Source organism: Balaenoptera physalus (assembly GCF_965194825.1).
Source record: "Balaenoptera physalus genome assembly, chromosome: 16".
Taxonomy (NCBI): domain Eukaryota; kingdom Metazoa; phylum Chordata; class Mammalia; order Artiodactyla; family Balaenopteridae; genus Balaenoptera; species Balaenoptera physalus.
In genome coordinates this window covers 16,786,114-16,807,630 of record NC_138898.1, presented here as the reverse complement: position 1 = coordinate 16,807,630, position 21,517 = coordinate 16,786,114, and the positions used below count along the sequence as shown (strand labels likewise).

The 21,517-nt window shown below is 50.6% G+C and overlaps 1 protein-coding gene across 9 annotated transcripts in view; it reads left to right on the top strand.

Annotated features, from left to right (window-relative positions):
• Positions 1-370: 370 nt before the first annotated feature.
• Positions 371-21,517, top strand: part of L3MBTL1 (L3MBTL histone methyl-lysine binding protein 1) — a 42,504-nt gene continuing 21,357 nt past the window's right edge. For all 9 annotated transcript variants that reach the window (XM_082430149.1, XM_082430145.1, XM_082430143.1 and 6 more), the window contains exons 1-12: positions 371-421; positions 6,547-6,692; positions 6,864-7,090; positions 7,423-7,564; positions 7,886-8,039; positions 8,171-8,306; positions 8,977-9,061; positions 17,334-17,422; positions 17,916-18,020; positions 18,893-19,028; positions 19,368-19,459; positions 20,714-20,865. In XM_082430149.1, coding sequence (XP_082286275.1) covers positions 6,557-6,692; positions 6,864-7,090; positions 7,423-7,564; positions 7,886-8,039; positions 8,171-8,306; positions 8,977-9,061; positions 17,334-17,422; positions 17,916-18,020; positions 18,893-19,028; positions 19,368-19,459; positions 20,714-20,865 — 1,454 coding nt within the window. In that variant the 5' untranslated portion in view covers positions 371-421; positions 6,547-6,556. The remainder of the gene's footprint in view (positions 422-6,546; positions 6,693-6,863; positions 7,091-7,422; positions 7,565-7,885; positions 8,040-8,170; positions 8,307-8,976; positions 9,062-17,333; positions 17,423-17,915; positions 18,021-18,892; positions 19,029-19,367; positions 19,460-20,713; positions 20,866-21,517) is intronic.

Below are 21,517 nucleotides of genomic sequence, written 5' to 3'. Positions count from 1 at the left end.
GCGTCGTGGGAAGGCGTTGGATAGCGCAGCGACCCGGCCGGGGTGCGTACGGGGTGCATGCAGCCTGGTCTTTGGTCACTGACCACTCAGCTCAGGGGCCCACCAGGCTCTCTCTTCCGGCGCCGTGGTCCCCGCGCCCCGCTGCGCGCTGCTAGCTGTGAGGCAGGGGGTGGGGGACAGGGAGAATCTCGACCCGCCCCGCCCGCGCAGCAATCCGACCCCGGGGCTAGGGGACATTAGGCCCACGCAGTCGGGGCCTGGCAGGAGGGCCCCCGGCCGGCGTCCCCCAAACGGGCTCCGCGCGCAGTCTGCGCTCCGCGTTCTGCGGGGAGGCGGGCCCGCCCCCCTGTGCGCGCAGGCGCGCGCCGCGCGGGGCTCGGACAGCAGCTCGGCGCTGGGCGGCCGCACGCGGGCCTTGCAGGTAAGGACCCCGGGTGCGGGGCGCCGCGCCGCCCGGCTCCGCCCGGCAAAGCGAGTGCTCGGGTCTGCGGCCGCGGGGCGTTGCTCCTCCAGAGCGCCTCCGGCGGGGTGCACGGGCCCAGGAGGAGGTTCGGGGCGCCTGAGTGCAAGGGGGTCTGGGCCGGTGCGGGGCTCGAGGGCAAGGCAGGCGCGTCCGCCGTGCTGCTGCTGGCGGCGATCGGGAGGGTGGGGAGGGAGGCGGCTTGGTTTTTAGAGAAATGCAGTCAATTAAGAGTTGTTCATTAATAGAAGAGAGGGGTAGAGGGCGGGGCTTTGGTTTTCTTGAAATGGGTCATTTGGCAAACTTTCTCTTTCCTACCGTTCATTTCCAATTTTTATAACGGAAAATTGAATTATTATTATTATTTTGCCATAAAGGGAAAGAATTCCGCCATTTTGGCGTTTTAAAAAGTAACCGTTCTTCGGGGCTGACTGGTCAGTGACTGCCCCGCCCGCCGCCGTCTACACTAGTCCCCGGAGGCGGGTACCCTGGAGCCCGCATCCATCCCTCCCGCGTTCTGGCCGCAGCTGCAGCGGGGGGCGGGGCCGAGGCCCCAAGTTTGCGGCGCTCAGTCTCGCTGGGGCTCAGAGTGTGTATTGGGGGTATCTGTCTGGGGCGGTAGCTCACCACCCCCAACACCTAGAGCGAGGGCATTTATTGAGGGTCTGTTGTATGTGAGGCCTTGACGGGCAAGGGGTAGGGGAAGCCTTGGCAGACAGTCCAAGAGAAAATAAACACGGACACATTCACTCAATAAATATTTATTGAGCATCTGCTATGTGCTAGACACTAATCTGGGTTGGGAATCCAACGGTTGTTTTAGGTCGGGTTCCCTGGAAACAGACTCTGAGAGGGAGGTTTGAGTGTAGGTTTATCGGGGTGCCCTTGGGAATATCACCTGTATGGGAGTGAAGACAGCAGGTTGGCTGGGCGGAGGAAGAAGTTGAACTGCTGATGTAGTCTTAACAGAGCCTCCGCCTGTCCCAAGGGAAGTTCTGGAGGGAAGATGGCCCTGCAGAGATGTCCCAAATTGAGGCAAGGGGGCGGGGCCTTCATACCCCGTATCAACTAGTGGGCAGATGGCTGCTTCCCGGAGAGGGCACTTGCTTCCCCTGGCTGAGGGCAGTTCAGAGAGGAGCTGACAGCTGAGGGCTGCCAGTGACAACCTTCGCAGTAGCCCGGGCCTCCCACTCTATCCCCTCCTCTTCCAGGCTCTGAGAGACACAGAAGGAGGAAATAGTATTCTAGCCCCTAAGGCAAGAATGGCTAAGCCATTTATGGATTTCAGAAATATGTGTTTCTTCTTATGTTATTGATCACTCTTTACTCCCATCTCTCTTTCATTCATTCACTGACTATTTGTGGGTGCAGGCTCTGGATCAGGCCCTTTGGTGCTTTGTTCTGTCCCAGGAGAAGACACAAGTTAATGCATAGTTAGATTGTGGTGTAGTGGAGAACAGTAGAGGGAGCGATGAACTTTGTTTTGGGGGGTGGATTCTGGGCCTTTCACAGAAGAGGTATCAAGCTGGATCTTGAAGGATGATCAGGAATTTTCCAGACATACGGGATCTGGTAAGGTACCAAGCAGAAGGATCAGCATGTGCAGAGGCCACAGAAGTGGGGTTCTGAAGGTGTGACCAAGCTGCAGCGGGGGAGTGGATGGATTCCTGGCATCTGGCTCAGGCCTGGGAGCCATGTCAGACTGGTTGTGTTGCTGTGTGGGCCTAGAGGGACAAAGCTTATGAAAATTCTGTGTGAGCTGCGAATTTGGGGGCTGGTAGTGGTAGAGGAGAAGTGAATTCAAATCACAGAGAAGGTAGTTCCAGGTCTCAGAAAAGTTAATGGTCCAGCTGGGGAAAAACACACACATAGTTGGTGCTGCTAGCCAGGAGCCCACAGCCGTATGCGATGGGTCCCAAACATCACAGGTGCCCTGGATCCTTTCCCCTCCTGCACTGTCAAGGACTTGTCTTCTAGAATTATTCTTTTTCCCCTGCTCTGTCAGTTTCTTCCTTTATAGGCTCATTTTCATCAACTACAAACATGCTGTAGCATCTTCTATTTAAAAAACAAAAAAGCAAAACAAACTCCCCCTTCCCTGAGAACTCATCACTCTCCAAATACCATCCCCCACATCCATGTTCTCCTTCCCAACACAACTCCTTGAAAGAGTTGTTAGTCCTGTCGTTTCCACTACCTTTTCTCCCATCCCCCTACAAGGACCAATTCTTACTGTCAGTTTCCCCACTAGAATGCAGACTCCATGATAGAGGTTTTTGTCTGTTTTGTTCATTACAAATCTGCATTGCTTAGAACAGTGCCTGGCACATAGTAGATGCTCAATAAATATTGAACTAATCAATGATTTCTCTCTAGAACCCACTCTGATGAAGTTTTTGTGTCCACAGCTCCTCTGAAATGGCACTTGTCAAGATTTCTGGTGATTTCTTTATTGCTAAAATGGTCAATGCTCAGCTCTCATCTGACTTGATCTGTCAGTGGCATTGAACACCACTGAGCAGTCCCACTTTCTAGAAAACTTTCTTCCAGAAATCCCTCCAGGAGCCCAGATGCTTCTGGTTGCCCTTTGATCTCATTGCAAGCTCCTTCTCAGTCTCTTTGGCTAGATCTTCTTCCTCTTCCCAACCTATAAATTTTGGTGAGCTCCAAGGCTCCCACCTTTTTCTTTATACTCGGTTCTATAATTTTTCCCTCCCGTCTGTACAGGATGGTTTTTAAATTATAACTCCAGCCTTAACTTTATCCCTTATTTCTAGAATGTAGGCTTCATGAGAGCACTTTCTCTTGTTTGAGACTATTCGCAGGGCACAGAAGGATACTGATACCTAGTTGGCCCTCCAATGTCTGCTGAAAAAAGGGCAGAAACCTGAACAGAAGGGCAGCTCTCTCAACCACCCTCCCTTCATAGACCTGAAATATATGATAGGCTTTCAGACGGAATGGAATTCTTTCAGGAGTAACCATATTCACTCCTAATGACTGCCAATGTTTTGCATAAAATGGTTAACTCTACTTAAAAGAACTTAAAATGGTACAACTATGTCAGCTGTGCAAAACAAAATAATTGGATTTGAAATTCAGGGAATGCTATTGTATTTTAACATTTTTTTTAAGGGGGGAAGGGGGAGAACAAACCTTGGTTTGACTGCTGCCTTAATTAATCAGGTTATATGTCTAAGCCTTTGCCTACCTGAATATACACTCTCTATATACTATATAGGATGTACTCTGTATTTTAGGGAGGAAAAGCTGGAAGATAAATCAGTGCTCAAGAACAGCAGGAGGGAGGAATGAAGGGTGGGAAAGATAGCAACCATTGCAAGCTGATTTTGCCAGCAAGCAGCTTATTTGTTACTGGAGCTACCAAGCTCCTCAAAATTTCTGTTAAAAGGGAGTGAATTGGTATTTATTGAAGGCCTGCCGGTATCAAGACTTTACATATTTTTTCCATTTAATCTTCATCAGAGCCCTTCAAGATAGATACCATTACCCCCTTCATTTTACACATGAGGAAACTGAGGCTCAGGGAAGGTAAGCTACTTACTCAGAATCACAGGTATTAAGGGGGAGCTGAGATTCAAACTGACTTGTCTGTCTTAAGCCTACATCTATGTTCTTTCCTTTAAGCTGTATGCCAGAAGCCATTGTCAAGCCCTGCTAACACCTTAAAGCAACCAAGTATCACTTACTCATACACTCCTTTTTTTTTTTTTTTCTTTGGCTGCACCGCCAACTTGTGGGATCTTTGTTCCCCGACCAGGGAGTGAACACGGCCCCCAGCAGAGGAAGCGTGGAGTCCTAACCACTGGACCGCCAGGGAATTCCCTATACTGCTTTTTTTTCTTTAATATATTTATTTATTTATTTATTTTTGGCTGCGTTGGGTCTTCGTTGCTGCACGCGGGCTTTCTCTAGTTGCGGTGAGCGGAAGCTACTCTTCGTTGCGGTGGCTTCTCTTGTTGCGGAGCACGGGCTCTACGCGTGCGGGCTTCAGTAGTTGTGGCACACGGGCTCTAGAGCACAGGTTCAGTAGTTGTGGCGCATGGGCTTAGTTGCTCCGTGGCATGTGGCATCTTCCTGGACCAGGGCTTGAACCCATGTCCCCTGCACTGGCAGGCGGATTCTTAACCACTGCGCCACCAGGGAAGCCCCCCTATACTGCTTTTTATTAACAAGTTCAAATTACTGAAATCCAACACAGTACATACTGTGTGCCAGGGACTATTCTAAGTGCTAGGGATATAGCAATGGACAAGACAGATAAAGTCTCTGCCCTTGTGGAACTTACATTTATATGGGGACAACTGATCAAACACAAATAAATAAATGAAGATCATTATTGATTATATATATATAGTGATGGACATAAAGGAAATCAACACAGTTATGAGATAAGCGGTAGTGAGATAGGGTGATGGGCGTGGTGCTTTAAACTGAGTGATCAGGAAAGACCTCTTCTGGGGACGTGACCGTTGAGCCGACGCCTGCTGAAGGGGAAGGAGGCGGCCAAACATAGAGCTTGGGGAAGAGCATTCCAGGTGGAAGGAACAGCAAGGGCAAAGGCTCTGAGGTGCGAACGTTTGTCAAGCAATAGAAGGAAACCAGAATCTATCAAGGGTAGAGAACAAGGTGAAGGGTGGTGGAGGATGAGGTCAGAGAGGAAGGCAGAGGTTGGATTCTATACCGTAAAGCACTTCGATTTTATTCTAAGGGCAGCCAAGAGACCTTGGGGAATTTTGGATAGGGAAATTATGTGATTTGGTTTACATTGTTAAAGATTGCTCTTAGTGGAGACTAGACTGTAGCAGGGGCTGGAGAGGAAGCAGGGAGATGAATTAGGAGGCAATTTCAGAAGTCCAAGGAGAGCTGATGGTGGTTGGGACTAGCATGGTGGCGATGGAGATGGGGAGAAGTGGTCAGACTCTGAGATGTGTTTTAGAGGTGGAGGTGACAGGCTAATTAGAATATGTAGGGACTTCCCTGGTGGTCCAGCGGTTAAGACTTCTCGCTTCCACTGCAGGGGGCGCAGGTTCGATCCCTGGTTGGGGAACTAAGATCCCACGTGCTGCGCAGCCAAAAAAAAAAAAGAAAATTTATAAAGTTGTTCTGTGCTAAACAGTAGCTATGGCCAGCCCCGGTAGCTACTTAAATTTAAGTACAGTTAAACGAAATTTAAAATTCAGTTCCTCAGACACATTAGCCACATATCAAGTGCTGAGTAGCCTCACGTGGCTAGTGGCTACTGTGTTGGACAGTATAGGTATAGGACATTTCCATCATCACAGAAAATTCTACTGGACAGTGCTGGGAGGGCATCTAGGACAGTGGCCAACACATTTTAGGAGTTAAGTAAATGATAGGTATTAAGCACATTTGTTATGTCACTAGGTCTTCTTTCCTATAAACTTACCTGTTCAACTAACTCTTTATTAAATGTCTCTACTGCCCTGGCTTTATTAAAGCAAAATCATGCACTGCCTGCGTTCTCATACACTACCTCTTTGCTCTTCAGATGCATACATTTCTTCAACAGATGTTTGAGTGCCTACTCTGTGCTTGGGATTGGAGGGAGTGGTGGACAGGGGGCATAAAAGAACACGATCAGGAAAGATCATCTCCCAGGAAAACGAACGTGTATGAGTGAAGGAGAATCTGGTACTTGAAGGCTCTGAATCCCCAGAGGGAGAAGGGAGTGATTCTATTGGGGATGGAGGTGGGGGTTGAGAAAGAGGGGAGTTTGGACTTGGCCAGGGCTGTGCCATGAGACAGCTGGCCAGACAGAACCTTGGCCTGAAACACACTGCCTGAGGCTCCCTAGAGTGGGCACATCAGTTTACAAAGCACCCTCAAACATGCCCATCTTACAGAGACTGGGGGAGGTGCAGGGCCTGGCCAGAGCCCTCACCTGAGTGACCTGGATAGAGCCCAGGAGCCAAACTTGATGCTGGGCTCCTAAAACACCCTACTCCCCTCAGCACTGAGGCTTTTCTCTGTGGGTGGGCAGCCCCTCCTCAAGGAGGCCTCCTACCTCCCTGATCGCCTTGGGGGCTGTGTTCAGTTTGTAGGCCTACCAGGATGGAGGGGCATGCTGAAATAGAGATGCTGGGGACACTGAAGGGGCCCTCCACAGGGGAGGTCAGCGTGCACCTGGTGGCCAGAGACAGCCCAGGTTCCGGCTCTCACCTGCCCGCTGCTGCCTTTATCATTCCAGGTGGGCATAGCCAGGGGTCTGGGGAACAGAAGCATCCACATACCTGCCCAAGCAGGTGTGGGTCCTGGGGAGGAGATGATACTTTTCACCTGCCTGCACACATGCATGGCAGGATTGGGGCAGGGCCACCAGGCTCATCTGTGTCGTGTCTGTCCGTGTATCTGTTCGCAGCCAGCTCGGCCACCCTTGGTCTGCCCAGCAGTGCCCTGGATGTGTCCTGCTTTCCGCGGGAGCAGATCCATGTGGGCACCCCGGAGCGAGTGGCTGGCAGCGTACCTGTCACCGCCACCGTTCTGCCACAGTTAAGCGCTGGGCCGGCGGCCAGCCCCAGCACCAGCACAGTGCGGCTCCTGGAGTGGACCGAGGCCGCGGTCCCGCCTTCTAGGAGTGGCCTACGGGTCAGTATCTGTGGGGATTGCGGGGGTCCAGAGAGCCGCAGCTGCGGGGCGGGGCCTGCGGGCCTGGAGGCGGGGCCTGAGGCGGAAGGTGGGGAAGCTGGCCAAGAGGGAGGATTCTGGGGGTGGGGCTTGGAGTGAGGGACTCTGGGGGCGTGGCTTGGAGTGCAGACCTCCCCAAACGAGACATTTGCGGGGCCCTAGGGGCGTGGCTTATGGTGAATGGGTTCCGGGGATGTGGCTTGCAGTGAGGCGGCTGGAGAGGGACCATGCTGACTAGGGGTGGGTCAAGGGCCAGTACAGGAGTCGTGGTCCTCTGACCCTCCGCACTCCAGTTCCAGATAAGCGAATACGCACCGCCGAACATGGTAGGAGCGGAGCAGCCCCCAAGCCCCGAGCTGCGGCGGGAAGGCGTGGCCGAGTACGAAGATGGCGAGGCCCTGGCGGGAGGTGGCGATGCGGGCCCCCAACAGCCGGGTAGGAGCGCCAGGCCCGAAGCTGGGCCCCTGCGGGAGTAGGGGGAGCCCTGAACTCCCCGAGGAGCCAAGGCCAGGGGCGTGGCCCGAGGGGGCGTGGCCCGGGTGCCTGCAGGTGTGCCCGCGCCCACGGGTCGGTCTTGGGGCGGAGAAGGCTGTGGGCCTGTGGGGCGGGGTGGAAGGGAAAGTAGGCGGGGCTGTCCAGTAGGGGAGCCCAAGGTGGGGGGACCAAAGGGGAGGCCAAGCGTGGGCTCCGAGGTGGGCGGAGCCTGAGTGTGAAAGTGATGGGTGGGAGGCCTGAGACCCTTTTGGCCCCCTGCAGAAGACCTCCCCCAGGACCCTCCAGAAGATAACCCTCAGGACCCGCCAGAGGATGATGATGGCACCTGCCAATGCCAGGCGTGTGGGCCTCAGCAAGGCGCTGGTCCAGATCCTGGTGCCTCCAATGATGGCTGCCCCCAGCTGTTCCAGGAGCGGTAAGGGGGAGGGAATTCACCTCCTTTTCTCTGCCTTCGGGCCTCAAAGCCCCACTCCTGTTCAGGGCTTAGGAGAGGGTGTGGATGGTGCAGGGTGGGTAGTTCTTTCCCTCAGGCTGCCCCTCCCTCAGGTCAGTCATAGTGGAGAACTCTTCAGGCCAGAACAACTCCTGCACCAGCGCTTCTGAGCTCCTCAAACCCATGAAGAAAAGGAAGCACAGGGAATATCAGAGCCTATCTGAGGAGGAGTCGGAGCCGGAGGCCATGGTAGGAAGAGGGCATGCGGAGGGTAGGGGGAGGCTAGAGGCTATACCTCAATTCCACTATCCCCTCCATTAATCCAAATCATGGGGCTGGGCTAGAGAAGACACATAATGACTCACTCATCATATTTTGGGGTCCCATCCTGAGTCAGATCCTGTACTTGGTTGGAGGGAAATAAACCACTCTCCTGTTTTTCTAGAGCTCCCATCTCAGTCTAGTGGCAGGGCTAAGTCACATTGACATGAATCAGTAACCAAGTAGATGTGCAGGCAGATGGAAAGCTTCATCACTGGAGCCCCATCTCTGAGCCAGAGGCCAGGGAGCACAGGGCTCTAGTTGCAGAGAAGCTGGAAGAGACAGAGCATGAAAGTTCCACTGGGCAGGCAAAATTGGCACAGGGCAAGTATTTGTGTCCTCAGTTTCCCCACCTGGGAATGAGGAGAATTGCAGTCAGGCTGTGTAACTAGGGGGAGTGTGCTAATGTGAGTCTGTGCCCATGTGGTAAGGGACTGTCTGCCAGAGCTGTGTTCCTGCTGGTAGCCTAGAAGAATATCCATCTGTTTGGGGAAGAACACCATGTGACCAGAGAGCTAGGCAGGGGCCAGGAATAGAGGCTGAGGCTTCATGCCAATCCATGAGGACAGGAAGCTGGGATCTGGCTTGCCTTCCACAGGAGAAGCAAGAAGAAGGAAAGGATCCAGAGGGACAACCCACCACTAGCACCCCAGAAAGTGAGGAGTGGAACAGCAGCCAGCCTGGTATGATGGCCTGTGTATATATTCTATTCATGTGTGTGTACACCTTTGGAAGTGTGAGGCTGGGAGTGTGGGTTACCATTGTGATGGTGTGTTGTACATATACAGATGACCATAAGTTAGCATGTGTGTGACAGAGAGAATGAGAGAGAGAGAGAGAGACAGTGTTTTTGGTTTGTGCATCAGTATATGTGTGTTCTTGGGGGTTATATCATGTGTTTGTTTATCCTCTTTTATCCAGTTGTGAGTAGGCCTCACAATATCCAAAGACTTGAGCAGCCTTTAATGGCACCATGTGGTATTGCTTCCCTTTGGTGGTGTGAGCAAGTCCGTACTGGTCATTGGTCTGACCTTGCTATTTGGGCCCCCATTCTGACCCTTCAGTTCTAAGAAAAATGGAACAAAGGTCATTCATAGTTAGCTCTGGCCCTCAGGTCTTCTCCATTACCATCTCCACATTGCCATGTGACAACAGCCAACTGGAGCCAAGTAACATTTATCACACTTATAATCACCTAGATACTGGGTAGCAATGTCTGTCTTCCTCCCTCAAAACCGAATCTCTTCTACTAAGCATTTGTATCCCTGGTCCTTAGTCCAGAGGCTGGTGTGGAGTACACTCTCAATAAATGTTTGTTCAGTGGATGAATGGAGGAGTTGTATGTTGGTGCTTCCTCTTGGACCATGGCTCACTTGCATGAGTCACTGTCTTTCCTGTCCCAGAGAGAACCAGAGAGCGAGGTCAGTTCTAGGGCATCATTCTGCCTTGATGGATCCAGTGCCATACAGAGGAGCGCAATCTGTGTTCAGGGCTCTGAACTCTATAGTGCCTATTCCATATTTTGCCCATCATAGCCAAACCAGATTTTCACCGCTCTCTCTCTCACCCGAGGCTGTCACATCAGAAGCCAAAGTCTTAGCTGTCATTGGTTTATGGCATCTCAAGTCTTAAATAGAGGAAGGAGTTACTGTCTAACTACTGTTGGCTCAACTGCTCTATCTTTCTTAAGGAAATACATTCTTTTTTTGTTTCTTGGGGCCGCACCGCTTGGCTTGTGGGATCTTAGTTGCCCGACCAGGGATCGAAGCTGGGCCATCGGCAGTGAGAGCACGGAGTCCTAACCACTGGGTCTCCAGGGAATTCCCTCCCCAGAAATACATTCTTAAACCAGCATTTTTTTTTTTTTAAGTTTTGGTTTTTTTGTTTTGTTTTGTTTTTTTAAATTTTATTTATTTATGGCTGTGTTGGGTCTTCATTTCTGTGCGAGGGCTTTCTCTAGTTGCGGCAAGTGGGGGCCACTCTTCATCGCGGTGCGCAGGCCTCTCACTATCGCGGCCTCTCTTGTTGCGGAGCACAGGCTCCAGACGCGCAGGCTCAGCAATTGTGGCTCACGGGCCTAGTCGCGCCGCGGCATGTGGGATATTCCCAGACCAGGGCTCAAACCCGTGTCCCTCGCATTGGCAGGCAGATTCTCAACCACTGCGCCACCAGGGAAGCCCTAAACCAGCATTTTTTTAGCTGGGTCCTGTTGACCAGTCTAAAGTTATCTTTTGATTCATACATTTCACCATCTCAACTGTGAACATTAGTGTGGCATTGGTTTCTGGATATTTTCTCCCTTCTGCCTTTTTTCAAGGGAAGAAACTTTATCAGTAGACAGAAGTTTGCATTTATGGCTAAAATCTTTTTCCACTCATTTTTGGGATCTTTTGGGAGAAGAATCTGGGGGTAGGGGTGGAGGTGGCAGGGCTGCTTGCATGTCCTGTGTGTGTGGATAATCTGTATTTTATCTACAGTCTATTTGGCAGTTTGATGGCTACCCTATTGGATTCATGTTCTAAAGACCTGACGTATCTAGTCCTGATGTAATGTTCCAATAGTTTAAGAGTTAGAACCATGTAACTCATGTACACACACTCAGCCTTCTCTCCCATATATTTCCTTCACCTTTTCAATTGTTTTGTGTGAAGCATCATTTTCTTTTTCTAAATTTATTTATTTATTTTTGGGCTGCGTTGGGTCTTTGTTGCTGCCTGCAGGCTTTCTCTAGTTGCGGCGAGCAGGGGCTACTCTTTGTTGCGGTGCGTGGGCTTCTCATTGCTGTGTCTTCTCTTGTTGTGGAGCATGGGCTCTAGGTGCGTGGGCTTCAGTAGTTGTGGCACGTGGGCTCAGTAGTTGTGGCTCACAGGCTCTAGAGCACAGGCTCAGTAGTTGCGGTGCACGGGCTTAGTTACTCCACGGTATGTGGGATCTTCCCGGACCAGGGCTTGAACCCATGTCCCCTGCTTTGGCAGGCAGATTCTTAACCACTGCACCACTAGGGAAGTTCCTCTCCTTGTGGTTTTGATTTGCATTTCCCTGATGGCTAATGATGTTGAACATCTTTTCGTATGCTTGTTGGCCATTTATATATTCTCTTTGGAGAAATATTTATTCAGATCCTTGCCGTTTTCAAATTGGCTATAAGAAACACATTTCCTATCAAAATACAAGGAGTGCCATGCAGAGTTGGGGAACAAGTTGAGAATATTAAGTGTGTGATTCAGTACAAGACATTGATCAGTATGCCTCTTGCAGCAGTGCCCTCTTAACTTTACATGCAAAATTCTGTGAATTGCTCATTTTCCTGGGGAGGTGGTCCATGGCTTTCATTAGATTTTGAAAAGAGTCCATTTATACTCTGTAGAAACTGAGGGCTGGATAAACAGTAGAGCACAGCATTATGGAGCCCAGCCTCTTGAGTTTGGTCCAGGCATAGATCCCTTATACTTTTGGAACACAAGTAACGGGCTCTTCATTAAGCATTCTGTCTCAAAATGAACTGATTAAGAATTGGCAAACCATGCTCTATAAGAAGTAGATAAATACAGAGATGTATCTGTAGCAATTTGAAATGAAAAGACCCAGCCAGTGGTGGCATCCTGATGACTGCTTGTCATCGGTTGTTCTTGAACCATGGTGTTCTGTTCTTCTCTTTACATTTTTTTGTCTTTCCTGTTGACCTTCCAGTGGAAGGTCTGGCTAGAACCATTAATTTGGGAATTATCTCTACTGAAAAAACTGAAGCCATGCTGAAGAAGCTTCCAGAGAGAAGATGGGAGGGAAGTACTGTATTGATTTCTAGGGATCCACCATTAATGAGCAGGGTTAGGGTGGGAGAAAGAAAAACCGGTAATGGAAGTAGAAGAGGTGGAAGATACAGCCAAGAAAGTAGAGCAAGAAGGAAATGCTGAGATGGAACAGGTGGCTGGTAGCACATGGAGATCAAGAGAGTTGAGTAATAAGACAAAATCATTGGATTGTGGCCCTGGTGACTCAAGAGAGCAATTTCATTAATGTGTAGAAGTAGGCTTAAGACTGGGTGATTAAGAAGGGAATTCGTCAGAAGAATGTTAAAGTTCTTCATAATATCCCTTTTATCTTTTTGAAGTCTGCAGGATATGTAGTGATATCCCTTTTAAAATTTCTCCTATTATTATGTGTGCCTTCTCTCTTTGTTTCTTTTTTTCCCCCAGCTTTATTGAGATATAATTGTCTTGCAACATTGTGTAAGTTTAAGGTGTACAACATGTTGATTTGATATATTCATATATTGCAAAATGATCACCACCATAGCATTACCTGTTCACATTACATAATTACCATTTCTTTTTTATGGTGAGAACATTTGAGATCTACTCTCTTAGCCACTTTCAAGTATATAATACAGCATTATTAACTCTAATCACTATGCTATACATTAGGTCCCCAGAATTTATTCATCTTATAACTGAAAGTTTGTATCCTTTGACCAACATCTCCCCTTTCCCCTTACCCCCTCCCAAAGATTCTTTTTTTTTTTTTCCCAAAGATTCTTAATCAGTCTGGCCAGAGCCTTATTAATTTTATTTGTCTTTTCTTTTTTATTTCCTTTCTTTTATTTTCTTTGGGCTTATTTTACTTTTCTTTTTCTAACTTCATGAGACAGATTAATTTTAATTTTCAGATTTAATTAATTTCAGCCTTCTTTCTTTTTAATATGTTCATTTATGGCTGTCATTTCCCTCTAAATACTCCTTTGGCTGCATCTCACAGAGGTTTTTTTTTTTTTTAATTGAGATATTAGTTTCAGATGTACAACCTAATGATTCGATATTTGTATATATTGTGAAATGATGACCACAATAAGTCTAGTTAACACCCATCACCACACATAGTTAGAATTTTTTTTCTTGTAATGAGAGCTTTTGAGATCTACTCTTTTAGCAACTTTCAAATATACAGTACAGTGTTTTGATTTTTTTCTTTATTTTTTTTGGCTGCGTCGGATCTTAGTTGAGGCAAGTGGGATCTTTCATGGTGACGCAGGCTCTTCGTTGAGGCATGGGGCTTCTCTCTAGTTGTGGCTTGCGGGTTTTCTCTTTCTAGTTGTGGTGCGCGGGCTCCAGGGCACGTGGGCTCTGTAGTTTGTGGCACGCAGGGTCGCTTGTTGAGGCGCACGGGCTTAGTTGCCCCGTGGCATGTGGGATCTTAATTCCCCAACCAGGGATCAAACCCAAGCCCCCTGCATTGGAAGGCAGGTTCTTTACCACTGGACTACCAGGGAAGTCCCTACAATACAGTGTTATTAACTATAGTCACTGTGCTGTACATTACATCCCCACACAGTTTTTGATATGTAGTATTTCCATTGTTGTGCTTTTGTTTAACAAACACTAAGTGCCTACCATGTATCAGGCACTGGGCTAGATGCTAAGAGTTCAGAGTAAGCAAAACACAATACCAGCCCTTAAAGAGCTCACAGTCTAGCTGCAGAGAGAGCTATTTTGTAATAGAGGTATGTAGATACAAAGGACCTTCAAAGAAGAAACACCTCCTCATGTAATCGAGGAAGGCTCTACGGGGTAGGTTGGTGAATTCAATCCACTTATCCATGCGTCCATCCATCCTTCTAGTCATTCATTTAGCAAACATTTGGTGAGCATCTATTCTGTGTAAAAACCCTGTGCTAGGTGCCAGAGATATGGCTGGGTCTTGAAGGATGAGAAAAAGATAGGAGGATGGGACAGGGTGGGGACAGAATCTCTGAGGCAGAGGGATCAGCATGTGCAAAGGCACAGAGGCATGGAAATGCAGGATGAGGCTAGTTCACTAGGGGGTTTGTATGTGTGGAAAGGTATTTGGATTTTTGGGTTTTGATTGGAAATCCAAAGCCATTGAAGACCTCAAAGCAAAAACATAACAAGCCAGTTTTTATTTTAGAGATATTCTGGCAATAGATTGAGTTTTAGGCACAGTAAATTAAGAGGCTCTAGGACTAGGTTCAAAACAAGAAGGACAGAGAACATGGAGATGTGGAGATATAGTCAAGAGATAGCTAGGAGTTGGAATCAGTAGGACTCAGGCACTAAAGAATCCTGGGGAGTAAAAAAAGAAACGTAAAGGATCCCTTCCAAGCTTCCAGCTTGCATGACTGGATGAATGGTGTGGTGCTGTTGACTAGGATAGAGAATACTGAGAGGGACAGAAGCTTTGGCAGAGAAGTTGCGAGTTTGGTTTTGGACAGCCTGACCTTGCTATGAAAGTGCTAGCCAGGGGCGTCTAGTCTAAGGGAGCAGAAATAAGCAAAGGAGCATTTCTGGAAATCAAGAGAGGATCGGTGATACAGCCAGCCTATATGGTGCCTTTGTGCACATTATAAAAAGGTGCCCCTTCGGAAAAGACCAATTAGAAAAAGGCAACCTGTCTTCATAGCAGACTAAGCCACGTGGCCTGGCAAGGAGCCAGGCTAGATTTCAGCCCCCATTCACCCTCTTGGCTGGGTACCTATGTATGGTACACAAACTATACAAACATACACAGGAGCTTTGGGACTCATTTGAGCTTGGGGATGTACCTAAAGTTTCAGCCAGTTGTTCACCATGGAAAAAGGATGCATGAAACTGGAGGAGGCTGGGGGCTTGGTCAGGGAGGGAGTCTAGTCATTACTAAAAGGTTTAGTGGTCAGGCCTCTCTCTAGTGGATTACATTTAATCTCTTTTCTCATCTGTGAAAAGGATTACCACCAGCCCTGCCTATCATGTCCAGACAATGTTAGGATTAAAGGAGACCATGTATATGAAGTCTCTGAACCATCCCTGTACCCCCAGTTTCTGGCACCAGACATGGTGCATGGGAGGTACCCCTACATGGTAAAAGGAATGGTTAAGGTAGAAGGAAGTGGTGGGCGATGGTAAGCTGTAAAGACTGTGTGCTTGTTATGCGTTATGACTATGAGAGAATCCAGGTAATAAAGGCCCAGGGAGGGAAGTGGTGGGGAGGATGGGAGGGTAAGGAAGGGAGGGTGAGGGGTGGCAGGTGAAGACGTCAGACGTCTCTACTGTGGCATGGGGGGCTTAGAGCTTGGCTATGTTGGAGTATGGCTAAAGAGAAATGAACTTGGAATTAAAGAGCCAAGGCGGGGCCGAATTGCCTGAGATGAGAAATCTGACAGCTCATCAGCTCCTTGGCTTGTGTTATAGTTTGGGAAGAGTGAGACAAAAAGAAAGATGTCATCCACAGAGAATTGGGTGCTGTAAAGGGATTGGTAAATAGTACTGGTGATTTGAAAAAACAGGTATTATGCAGGATGATGTGGAATGCCAGTGGCCAGAAACAGCAAGGTGATGCTAAGCCTGGCATCCTGAAGCCTCCTCCCTGCCCCTCCCCCTACACCGTAAGTCCAGATGAGGACCGAGTGGCAACAGTGAGAGTTTCTTGAGGGACCATAGTGGGTGATGTGTTCTAAGGCAGGGGTCCCCAACCCCCGGGCCGTGGATCGGTACTGGTCCAGTCTTCGGCCTGCTGGGAACTGGGCTGCAGAGCAGGAGGTGAATGGCAGGCAAGCGAGTGAAGCTTCATCTGCCGCTCCCCTTACCCCCGACCCCATCGCTCGCATTACCACCTGAACCATCGCCCCCGCCCCCATCCATGGAAAAATTGTCTTCCACGAAACCCAGTCCCTGGTGCCAAAAAGGTTGGGGACCGCTATTCTAAGGGGCGACCCAGGTTTCACTCAGGACAAAGGGGAGTTGGCAGAGCAGTGCTCTAGGTTGCTGTGTCGGTGTAGGTCTCAGAGTTTCCTGGCTTAGTTGATCTGTTGATGAAGTAAATACCTGCTTTGGCCCATCTGGGTTAGATGGTTGGGATCTCAAGCTTCAGTGGAGTGACTGGTGAACTTAGGCAGCTCCTAGGAGCCATGTAGGTTCCAATTAAGGAAAAAGCTTCTTCCTGAGTGACAAACCACTCCACAGCAGAATGACCCAGAGCAATAGCCAAGCGAGCCAGAGCTAGGCAGAGCGAGAATCCAGATCAGACAGACTTAGTGGAGACCTAGGAAGGATCCAGTATTTCAAAAGGATCTTTTACTCACAGCGTCTCACTTACTCTTCCTGATGACCCTCTCTGATAGACAAAGTGATCTGCATTTGACAGATGACAAAATTGAGGCACGGAAGTTTCTAGAAGAAGCTGGAGCTATTCACCCGAGCGATATGAATTGATTGTGGAAAATTTTTTCAGGCTGACATTGGGAGCTTACCTTACATGTTGCCAGCTTTTCCCGTCTTTAAAGGATGTTTCGCCTCTGTGTTGGAGGCCAGGACTCCATCTCAGGCTAAACTGAAGGTCCCACAGGGGGATGCAGCTCCCCCCTCCCCAGGACCTGGAGACTCCGAGGGCTGTAGGCTCTGACCAAAGTATGTGTGTGTGAGCGTGTGTTTGTGTGCACTCTGTGTGTATGTCTGGGGTGTGTGTGTGGAATCAGTCTCTACTCTGTGGGCACGCCAAGCACACGTACATACATTTTGTCTCTATGTGACTCTGTCAGTGCTCAGAGGAAGAAGAATCGGGATAAGGGGGTTTCTTCTTTCTGTGTGGTCTCTTCTGTTTCTTCCTCATTGCATGTTTTCCTCCCATCTCTCTTTTTCCTCTTCTTTCCTGGTGAGCTTAAGTGGTTCTGTGATTAAGTCCTCTGGCTCAGGATTTGTCACGTAGCTTTGTCCCTCTGTGGCTGAGACTCTGTAACCTCTGTTAGTCACTCCCTAATCCGAAGTGCTTTTGCTGACAGTGGGCCGGGGGGTGGGGCAGGACGGACAGAATTCGGTACAGCCCGCTGTGTGCAGCACCTCATGGCTGAGTGGGACCAGAGGGCAGCACGCGATCACAGACACAAGTGTGTTTTGGAGGTTAAGGTAGAGTGGAAGATAGTATTTGAGGAGCAGCCCAGGGGTCAGCCTGTCTGTCTCCTGCCCACAGCCTCAGGGGAGAAGAAGGAAGGCTGGTCGTGGGAATCCTACCTTGAGGAGCAGGAGGCCATCACTGCCCCCGTCAGCCTCTTCCAGGACGTGAGTCACATACTTTCCTCCTAGGAAGAGCTTGTCTTCCCAGCCCAGGGACTCACCACCAAACTCAGGCCTTCTGGTGTTTTCTGCGTCTGACATCCCTCAAAGGACTTGCAGAACGGAAGGTGGAAAGACTCGTTAGGGGCCCCGAGTAGAAAAGGGCTCACCGAAAGGGGCTTCCTCGGTGGGAAGAAATAGGGGAGTGGCACCCAGGCTCACCCATCACTGGGCCTGCAGACTTTTGAATTCTGGTGCTTTCTAATCAATTCTGATCTTTCCATGACTTGGGTAAGAGAGAGCCCTGACATCCATTTTTCGAGGGACCTAGGAGCTAGTCTGTCCTGCTTTGGATCCCTGCACTAAAGATCCCCAAATAAGTTACCCCTGTGGTAGTACTGGGCAGGTGGAGCCCAAAGGCAGTTCCTTTGCCCCAAGCCCACTCAGCAAGGGTAAGGCTGGAGGGAAGCTGAGCCCTCTCCCATCTGTGTGTTGACAGTACCAGGCGGTCACCCATAACAAGAATGGCTTCAAACCGGGCATGAAGTTGGAAGGCATTGACCCTCAGCACCCAAGCATGTACTTCATCCTCACCGTGGCTGAGGTGAGCTGAGGCTGGCACCCCCATCCTGGTGACGCCTCTCAGGATGGCTTGAAGGAGCCAGCCAGGGGCATGGAGGGCCCGGACTCAGATGAGGGGGGCACTGCACTGCCCTCAGAAAGGGGAGGGGAATGCGCAGAAAGCTAAAAAACGAGCAAAAAGCAGGCGAAGGGTCGGGGTGGTGGTGTTACTGAGGAGGAGCGCTCCTGAGGGCGGGGATGGTGGCACGAGTCCAACAAGGTCCTTGTCCTCTTAGGAGCTCACAGTTGTGTGGGAATCAGCCAGATAAACAGCAACAGCCTGCAGGGGTGATGACAGATGTGACCAGGGGGGCACTGAGGGGACAGGAGCGGCTTCAGAGGGGAAGGGCCTCCATTGCTGAGTCTCGAGAGATGAGCTGTGAATGAATAGGATGTGCCGGGCACAAGAGGCAAAGCGAGCGGAAGCTCTGGGGCGTGGAATGCCACGTTCAAGGGCGCCATGCTCAAGGAGCCGCCATCAGCTTGCTGAGGTCTGAGCAGTGAGAGAAGGTAGCAGAAGGAAAGGTCCCCGGGGGCCCTGAGCAGGCCTGAGCCTTGGTCACTGCCCTTGGGAGTCTATCCAGGGTTCAAAGGGGCCAGAGAGTACCTTAGAATCTACCTGTCTTGTGCCCAGAGCTCAGGGCTCATGAGTATGTGAACCATCCTCATTGCAGGATGGGAGGGTGTGGGGCAAAGTGCAGGATGCAGGGAAACCTGGGGGTGAGGAGGGGTGGAGTGGGGAACCTGCTAGCACCAGAGCCCCTGAGACGCCAGGCCGGGCCAGGAGAGGTGAGGGAAGGGGAGTGCGGCAACTGCTGGCATCGGCGTCCCTGTGCTTCCCCCTCATGGGGCCAGGTGTGTGGCTACCGCCTACGTCTGCACTTCGATGGGTATTCCGAGTGCCACGACTTCTGGATCAATGCCAGTTCCCCTGACATTCATCCCGCTGGCTGGTTTGAGAAGACGGGGCACAAGCTGCAGCCCCCCAAAGGTAAGGCCTAGCTGGGTTGGTGCCAGTGAGGCAGTGAGCCTCCCAGACCTGCCCCCACCCCTTGCTGGTGGTACCTCCTTCCCTGTTCCCATTGCACAGTCAGCCTCTCTGCATCTCATCCTGCTATGCCTCGGCCCCAGGGCTTCTGCTTTGCCCTTGCCCTTTGAGCGGACGCCCATCTAGGTTGTGTCCTGCTTCGTCAGGGGTTCCCTGGGCAGGTTCTCGAGGCCTGTGGGGTCCTCAGGCCTGCCTGATTCTGCTGCTTCAGTGTGGGGTGTGCACGCCATGGCCCAGCCTCTGTCTGCACGGTGCTCTGTTCTTCCCCCCCGAGGGGCCTAGGTTACAAGGAGGAGGAGTTCAGCTGGAGCCATTACCTGCGCAGCACAAGAACCCAGGCTGCCCCCAAGCACCTGTTTGTGAGCCAGAGCCACGTGAGTGCCCCTGAGAGAGCAGACATGTGCCTCCCAGGATAGAGTCACTGCAGCCGGCCAGGCTCTCTGACTCAGCAGACAAGCACTCATCTACTGGTGCCCCCAGCTGGGCTCTGGTCCTCACCAGATGGGAGGGGCCCACTGGGCAGGGCCAGAGGAGGAAGCCGATTACGGGGTTCCCCCAGTTCCCTCCCTCCTCCCTACCGCTGAAATCCTCTCCTCCGCACATCCCCCTCCGAGCCTGGGCACTGAGGTGTCATTCTTCTTTTTGGCTTGGGTTTCTCTGCAGTTCTTGGTGTCAGGTCCAAGCCTCTATTCTGGGAGTGGCTTTTTCCTTCCTTTTGACCAACATTGAGGCTTTCCCATTTGGTTCCAACACTCACCCCCTGTCTTTCTCTCTGTTCAAGGCAGCCGGCAACTTTATCCCGCAGCTAAAATATCTCCTAATCCCAAGCAAAAGGTTTGAGACATATATAGGGAACTCCCAATACAACTGTTACCATATGGAAAGTCCAGGGCCCCCGTGGGCCAGGGGCTGTGCCATGCTGTCCAGGAATGGGCAGGTACCCCCAGCCCCAGTCCAGCCCCAGAGATCATACTTACAGGTTCCCATGTGACCGGTGGGCTTCTACCAGCTATTGTGACGGAGGATGCAGATTTTTAAATCAAACTGTTTAAGTCCTGTCCCCACCGTTGACCAGCTTTGTGGTCCTGGGCAAGTCACTTAATTTATAAAATGGGGGTGATAATACCCATCTCCTTAGGGCTGTGGTAAAGACTGAGGGAGGTGATGGCTTTTGGAGTTTATGCCCGACACGTGGCAGGTGCCTCCCTGCCCTCCCTCCCCGCTCCCTGCCTCACCTGTCAGCTCCTCTTTCTCCGCCACCCCGCTGTGGACCCACCTGCCTCAGCCCCAGGCTGGGCCAGGCTTGTCTGGGGAGGGGAGGCTTGTGCTCAGCCTGGCAGACTCTTTGGGTGAGGGTGTAGCCTCGTGTTAGTCACTCATCTTCTGCCACAGTGAGGCTTCCTCTGAGAGTCCCTTGGAGGCCAGAAATTCCTGAGTGGCTCAGGGCTGGGGTTTATGATTCTGCCCCGGAGGGACCCTCTTTCTCAGCCTCTTTCTCCCGCCCTCCTCCCTGCCCACCCGCCAGGCACGACCCCCAGGGAACCTACTCCTCTTCCTTTGCCGGCGGGTTCTGGGCCAGCACAAGCCAGCCTGGGCCTGGCCGTGGCAGCCCCTCTTCTTGCCCCCAGAGTCCCCCACCCCTGGGCTTCCAGGTGGGCATGAAGCTGGAGGCCGTGGACCGCATGAACCCATCCCTCATCTGCGTGGCCAGTGTGACCGACGTGGTGGACAGCCGCTTCCTGGTGCACTTTGACAACTGGGATGACACTTACGACTACTGGTAGTGGGAGGACCCAGACTTGGCCCTGGGGGGTGGGGACGGGGGTGGGGAGGGGATGGCGGGGGCGGGAGGCTTCACGTAGACCCAGCCCAGCCCTGACATATTGCTCGGGGGACAATTGACTGCCCTGTGGATTTGATCTACATCATTTATTAATTATGGTGGCAATTAAATATTTCATCAAAAGTACCAAGGTTAAGACGAGCAAACCCCTGTGACCCATGATTGTCACTGAGATATTAAGGTGCTGTTAGAGTTTTTAGTTACTGTTGGAATTTTCTGACTCTCTCACCTCATCTGTCTCACTCTCACCCAGAAGTAACATGAGGGTGTGCCCTGTCGCCATGATCTCATAGGACAGCAGATTTAGGACCTCGAAGTTTCATCTGGGACAGTGAATAATTCTTTTTTTTTTTCAATTTTATTTTATTTATTTTTTAATACAGCAGGTTCTTATTAGTTTTCCATTTTATACATATTAGTGTATGCATGTCAATCCCAATCTCCCAATTCATCCCACCACCACCCCCACCCCGCCGCTTTCCCCCCTTGGTGTCCGTACGTTTGTTCTCTACATCTGTGTCTCTATTTCTGCCCTGCAAACCGGTTCCTCTGTACCATTTTTCTAGGTTCCACATATATGCGTTAATAT